General features: G+C 49.6%; 1 protein-coding gene across 1 annotated transcript in view; it reads right to left on the bottom strand.

Annotated features, from left to right (window-relative positions):
* slc7a4 (solute carrier family 7 member 4) overlaps positions 1-6860 on the bottom strand; it is a 15590-nt gene extending 8730 nt beyond the window's left edge. Inside the window, exons 1-5 of the mRNA XM_063194140.1 lie at positions 6620-6860; positions 4307-5053; positions 1831-2018; positions 1000-1102; positions 64-263 (exon numbers count right to left, since the gene is read on the bottom strand). Of these exons, the coding sequence (XP_063050210.1) occupies positions 64-263; positions 1000-1102; positions 1831-2018; positions 4307-5053; positions 6620-6860 (1479 nt within the window). The remainder of the gene's footprint in view (positions 1-63; positions 264-999; positions 1103-1830; positions 2019-4306; positions 5054-6619) is intronic.
* Positions 6861-7358: the final 498 nt, after the last annotated feature.

Raw genomic sequence — 7358 nt, 5'->3', positions numbered from 1 at the left:
GTGTGTGTGTGTGTGTTAAAATCACACACCACAGAGACAATAGACCAGTACACTATACACCACCTTGAGGTGGCCCTGTGGCCGTTTCTCGTAGCCCGAGGAGCCGCCACATCCTCCATCGCTCGGTTCACGCTCCACCAGCTGCAGCTTGTCCGAGAAGGACTCGTACTCCTTCAGCTCCCCACCGTCAGGCGTGGTCAGGGTTAAGGTCTCGTCCGTGGGCCTCGGCGGAGGAGGGCGGAGAGGGAGGGCAAGAGGGGCGGAGGGGGTGGTAGGTGCGGAGGGGTGGTGTATGGTAGTGGTGGTGGTGGAGGTCGGAGTAGTGGAGCTGGCCATTCCACCTTAGGCAAGGCAAGGCAAAATATATAGGTAAACAAAGCGTATTCCATACAAAAGGCAGCTCGATATGTTTAATAACCAAGAGGTAAGAATCATAATAGCACAAAAAACCTTTAACAGACAGTGGATATAGTGAAAGATAGTGAAAAAAATACATAAATAGATAGATACATAAATAGCTAAAAGCTATCTTAAAAATTAATTAATTAAAAAAAAAACTAGAAATGCACTCAGAGACCGCAGACTTCCGCCAAGGAAGCTGTTTGGTAGTCTATGTTACACCATCATTTTCTAAAGTCTTTCTGCCTTGTTTTTGTGGAGTGAGAAACTGGAATGTCAAAGTTGACCCAATGCTGCAATGGTGAAGAATCTTTTAAAAAATTCCTGGATCCGGATCGTGATCTGCATCACCACCAAAATTGAATCACTTGTTCCTTTTGTCATTTCCAACAAACTTTCATCAAAATCCGTTCATAACTTTTTGAGCCATGCTGCTGACAGACCAACAGACAGACAAACAAACAGACACACAAACAGACAAACCAACGTGAGTGAAAACATAACCTCCTTGGCGGAGGTAAACAATACCTCCAGGCGTGACGGGGGCGGAGGCCGACCCAGAGGCCATGGAGGAGGCGTCCGTCTTCTGTCCGCCGGCGTCGGAGCCCTGCTGCTGGCTACGCTCGGGCTGGTAGCGAAGCACGATGACGCTGGCCGCCACGAAGGTGTAGGCCAGCAGCGTGCCGATGGACAGGAACTGCACCTGGGGGAGGCATGATGTGGAGAAGAGAACTTACAAAGCGCTGACAACTAACAATAAAAGTATAGAAGGAAGTGTCTTATAGCGTTTTTTAGGCCGACAAAGAAACATGCCGTGCCTGTTCCCTTATTTCGAACCGGCTGATGTGTGTTGACCCCAAGAATATGAGCATTTGGGAACCGGAAAGTTGCTGAACAGAACTGAAAAAATGTTTTTTTTTTTCCCTGCAAAATGTGACAACAATGTGGACATTAGCATTCATCAGGGTAATATTACACGGTCACTTGCGGAAAACAATGGAGCCAAGCGTTTCACAGGTAAGCACTTAGTTTCCGAACATAACAGGTGCGGGAATGGGCAGCAGCACCAATACCACTGGCCTGAAAACAGTCTTAGAGGAAAACACGAAATGTCTTCAAGCACCAAATAGAACTAAACTAAATCAAGCTAAGCGCTTTTGACTTAGATGATCTTGATGAATGAGAATCTTCACAGACATCGTATCATACTGTTATTTTAAAAGTACGTATACTGTATAGCAGTGTCCCGGTCGAAGACACACACACGCACACACACACGCACGCACACACAAATACAAATACAGTGCATACATACAGTAATAACATACAGACATTAGCAAATAGGCATAGACATATTGAATTATCACATCATATCATATCATATCGTACCATATCATATCATATATCACATCACATCATATCATATCGTACCAGTGCTTCCAGGTCGAAGAGCAGTGCCATGAGTGACATCAGGCCGCCGAACACCAAGATGGCCACCACGGGCACCTTGGTGACGGGGTTGACGCGCGAGAAGACCTTGAAGAACAGGCCGTCCTCCGCCATGGCATACACGATGCGCGGCAGAGAGAACAGGTTACTCAGCAACACTGTGTTCATGGCTACAGGTCAGGAGAGGTCGGGGTGGAAGACATGGGGGATGTAGAGGGAAGGTGAGAAAGAGAGGAAAGAGGAGCGTTGGTGGTGGGAAGAGTGTGTACATTGAGGTAGAGGGGGTGAGGGTTAGAGGGGCAGGGGATGAGATGGTAAACAAAGCATGCTGATTAAAGTCATGTCCAAAAACCAGAGGTTCAATAATATTCAGGTATTTTTTTAAGTGCACAGATGCATACACTGCATATGCAAATGAGCACAAATAACGGCCCTGCCCCAGAAAAATATAGTGATCTGTTCTGTGTTTGGAACTTAGAGCAGAACAAAGAACTCTTTGAACATAGGGGCTTACATAGCCTTTGTAACATGAGCATCTCCTCCAAGGACAAGTATGTAATGCGCGTCAAGTATAAAAACTTGAGAGGGCGCGTCTTGCTACGCACTATGACAGCCAAAGCATAGGGATGTGTATCCTTGTAGGGATGTGTAGCCGCCTTGGTGTGCATGTGTTCGAATGCCTCAACTATGCAGAGTAAATTTAATACATCTTACTCTTATGAGGCAAACAAAAGGAAAGACTGTCCCAGAACAATTGACACTTCTTGATTATTCTTTTGTTTAGTGTCTTCAAATGAGAAATGTAATTAATAATTAAAGTGTCATCCGACAAGTCATTGGTGCTTTCGGAGGTGAGGCCTTCTCCACTTGATTGCTTCATTCTCACTGACTAGACCACACACACACACACACACACACACACACACACACACACACACACACACACACACACACACACACACACACACACACACACACACACACACACACACACACACACACACACACACACACACACAGCAATAAATGCAAAGCCTCATTAGGCAACCTGAAGTAACGACTGTTCCAGAAATATTGAGACATCCTTGTATTGTTTGGCGTCTTCAAAAGAGGCATGAATAATTAAAGTTTCATCCGACTAGCCATTGGTAGGAGGTGCTTTGGAAGGTGAGGCCTTCTCCTCTGAAGAACATCTTCTATCTTCTCAACTCACTAACAATCTCTGAACTCTGATCTCTGTCTCTCTTCTCCTTTCCCACCTGATTGCTACATCCTCACTGACTAGACAATTTTTTCAAAACACACACACGCGCACACACACACACACACACACACACACACACACACACACACACACACACACACACACACACACACACACACACACACACACACACACACACACACACACGCGCACACACACACACACACACACACACACAGGTATGCTTATACTTGCATACAGCAATACATGCAAACAGAAATGCAAAACACAGGGCATACACAGTAAATAGACTGCCCCCCTACACACACCACATGCTCTCATACCTCTCTCTCTCTCTCTCTCTCTCGATAGATAGATAGATCCCAAGGCCACCACAGACCCAGTGCTATGGATACACACCTTAACACACACAAACACACACACAAAACACACACACACACACACACACACACACACACACACACACACACACACACACACACACACACACACACACACACACACACACACACACACACACACACACACACACACAGACACACACACACACGCTTGCATACAGCAATAAATGCAAACACAAATGCAAAACACAGGGCATACACAGTAAATAGACTGCACCCCTACACACACCGCATTCTCTCTCTCTCTCTCTCTCTCTCTCTCTCTCTCTCTCTCTCTCTCTCTCTCTCTCTCTCTCTCTCTCTCTCTCTCTCTCTCTCTCTCTCTCTCTCTCTCTCTCTCTCTCTCTCTCTCTCTCTCTCTCTCTCTCTCTCTCTCAAGGCCACCACAGACCCAGTGCTATGGATACACACCCTGACACACACACACACACACACACACACACACACACACACACACACACACACACACATAAAACACACACACACACACACACAAAACACACACACACACACACTCCATTCTCACCACAGATGCAGCCCACGGCCCCACGCGCGCGCACACACACACACACACACACACACACACACACACACACACACACACACACACACACACACACACACACACACACACACACACACACACACACCATTACCACATATGGAACCCACAGCCACCACAAACCCAGCGTTGGGGTGCCGACACACCCAAACCCACACACACACTAACCCTCACACACACACACACACACACACACACACACACACACACACACACACACACACACACACACACACACACACACACACACACACACCATCCACTCCTTACCGCATATGGAGCCAACGGCCACCACAGAGCCTGCAGTGGGGTACCCTCGTCGGTAGAAGGCGTCGGACAGTGCGGAGCTGGGGTCCAGCGAGTGCCAGGGCACCATGAGGGTGAGCACTGTGGACACCAGCACGTAGGCGGTGGCGGCCAGCCCCAGCGAGATGGCCGTGGCCATGGGGATGGCCTTCTGCGGGTCGCGCGCCTCCTCGCTGGATGCGGCGATGACGTCGAAGCCCACGAAGGCGTAGAAGCAGGTGGCGGTGCCGGCCAGCACGCCCGAGACGCCGAACGGCGCGAAGCCGCCCTCCGCCGCGCTCCAGTTGCGCGGCTCGGCCAGCGCGAAGCCGAACACCAGCACGAAGGCGATGACGGCCATGCTGACGGCCGAGAAGATGTGGTTGAGCCAGGAGGAGACGCGCACGCCGAAAGAGATGAAGAAGGAGGCCACGATCAGGATGCCGGCCGCCAGCAGGTCCGGGTAGTGCGCCAGGAAGGGCACGTCCCAGCGCATCACGTGCGTCTCGGTGAAGTTCTGGATGCGGTGGTCGAAGACCGAGTCCAGGTAGCCGCTCCAGGCCCGGGCCACGGCGGCGCCGCCGATCATGTACTCCAGGATGACGTTCCAGCCAATCAGGAAGGCCCACAGCTCGCCCACCGACACGTAGGTGAACATGTAGGCCGAGCCGGTCTTGGGGACGCGCGCGCCGAACTCGGCGTAGCACAGCGCCGCCAGCAGCGAAGCCATGCCTACGTGCGGATTAGACACAGTGAATTATAGTGAAGCAATCAGAATGTCGTCTTGTGCTGCATGTAGACCAAGGGCGACCTATGCGACCCAGGTAGCGGAGGTTGCTGAAGAAGTTTCGCCATGAATTTGCTTTATTCGCTCTGGACATGACATTCACATGTTTGATTTAACTAATCACATAACAGCTCTGTCTTCTCAGCCTGGGACATTTGGAGATATGAACTTTCCAATTGGTTTTCGCCAAAACGTGTCATAGCTCATTACCATAATATTAAAGCTTGAGTTTAATCGCTGGAATTCGCTCTGGTCGCTTAGTTCGCTTCGCTACTGGCGAATTCGCCCTGGTCACCCAGTTTGCTCACCCTCCATAGAGAAATAATGATTTTGCTCAGTTAGCAAAGGTCGCTCTTGGTGTTCACAAGGCATTACATGAACAACATACAGTATAGTATACTTTATAAGCAGTAAATTCTAAAGCAAACAACTCTTTTCGTTTACAAAATCTGTGCCTAAAAGTGTCGTTCCATAGAAACACATTGATGCAATGCAGGGGTGTCAAACTCATTTTGTTTCAGGGGCCACATACAGTCAATTTGATATCAAGAGGGCTGGACCACTAACATGACACAGTGATTATACACAGTAAAAAATGGGGTGACAAAATTGTAGAGTAAACCACTCCAGATGGATAGGCAGCCGCATGGGTGCCGCGAGGAGGGGAAAGATCTTACAGATACTAAAGGGCCCGACAGCACTGAGAGGGCCCCTGGAAGGATGCTAATAACATAATTTGTCATTTTGGGGGCCCAANATTTGAATCTTTCATGGGGCCCAACATTTTTTAGCGGCGCCTCTGGGCAGCCGCATACGTATAAACTACACTTTCAGAATCTAATGTATAACTCGAAAAAACCCTAGGAAGACTTCAGCTCAGTTATACTGTAGGCCTACTATGGTCAGACACGTATTCTGATTTGAACGAGGTTACCTTGCACTAGTTCACCCCTCACTCAGGTCTCGAATTCAGGACCTCCCAATCACAGCAACCCCACAGCATGGGAGCGCAGGTTCAAATAGCCGATAGGCCAATAACGCAGATGATAAGGAGCCACCATGCCCCCCACCCCTAGCAGGGTCAGGTCGGACGTGGACAGGCAGCGCTTAAACGACACTTTCAGAATCTAATGTACATATGTATGTACAACTAAAAAAAACCTAGGATGACTTCAGCTTGGTTATACCAGAGATTCTAGGAGTATTATGGAGATATGCCAATGTAATAGGTTGCTATGGGCACCTAACGTGACCAGGTTCCGGTCTGCCTAAATGGGCGTGTCATAATAGTCCTAGAATGAATAGTACAGTCCTTAGGTCTGCCTAAAGGAGGATCCCCCACTCCCACTTTGCGAAAGTAGAGTCAGGAAACAATGGGCCAACGGAACCTCTCTCTATCCAGTCTCTCTGCTTATACTATGCTCAGACACATATTCTGTGAATTTGAGTTTGACACCCCTGTGCTAAACCAACCACATAACAACATATGGTAAAATAGCAGCTGTGCGTACCTGCGATGAGGAAGGAAAGCACCACTGCGGGTCCTGCCGTGTCCTTGGCCACGGTGCCCGTCAGCACGTAGAGGCCGGAGCCCACCATGCCCCCCACCCCCAGCAGCGTCAGGTCGGCCGTGGACAGGCAGCGCTTCAGAGACGTGGCCATCACGTCTGCCTCCAGCGTCTTCAGACGGTTCAGCTTGTGGCACAGCCGCAGACTGGCCGGGTAGCAGCCACGCGCACAGCTCATCGCCATGGCTGCGAACGCGGGCGGGCGTGCACGCACGTGTGTGTGTGTGTGTGTGTGTGTGTGTGTGTGTGTGTGTGTGTGCGTGCGTGTGGAAGGGGAAAGCGGTGACAGTATGGGGTGAATTGGAGGGTGGTGGTGGCGGGGTGGCTTGATGGAGGGAGGAAGAGAAAGAGAGAGAGAGAGAGAGAGAGAGAGAGAGAGAGAGAGAGAGAGAGAGAGAGAGAGAGAGAGAGATGAGGGAAGGAGGACAGGGGGTCGTATCAGACGTGGTGGTCCATCCTCCTTATTAGGCCTTGACCACTAACCCGACTAGCCTGGTAGAGAGAGAGAGAGAGAGAGAGAGAGAGAGAGAGAGAGAGAGAGAGAGAGAGAGAGAGAGAATTAGAGTTACAGTCTTACTCAAACAGAACGACTCACAACCACACCTCACACACCAGCAGGTAAGGAGCCCCGCTCTCCAGAATCTTATGAGGATAGAAGACTACATAAACACACAACTCTGCA

This window comes from Engraulis encrasicolus, chromosome 3 (assembly GCF_034702125.1).
Source record: "Engraulis encrasicolus isolate BLACKSEA-1 chromosome 3, IST_EnEncr_1.0, whole genome shotgun sequence".
NCBI classification, from domain to species: domain Eukaryota; kingdom Metazoa; phylum Chordata; class Actinopteri; order Clupeiformes; family Engraulidae; genus Engraulis; species Engraulis encrasicolus.
Note: the sequence above shows the minus strand (reverse complement) of the source record. Positions and strands in the feature narration are given on the sequence as shown.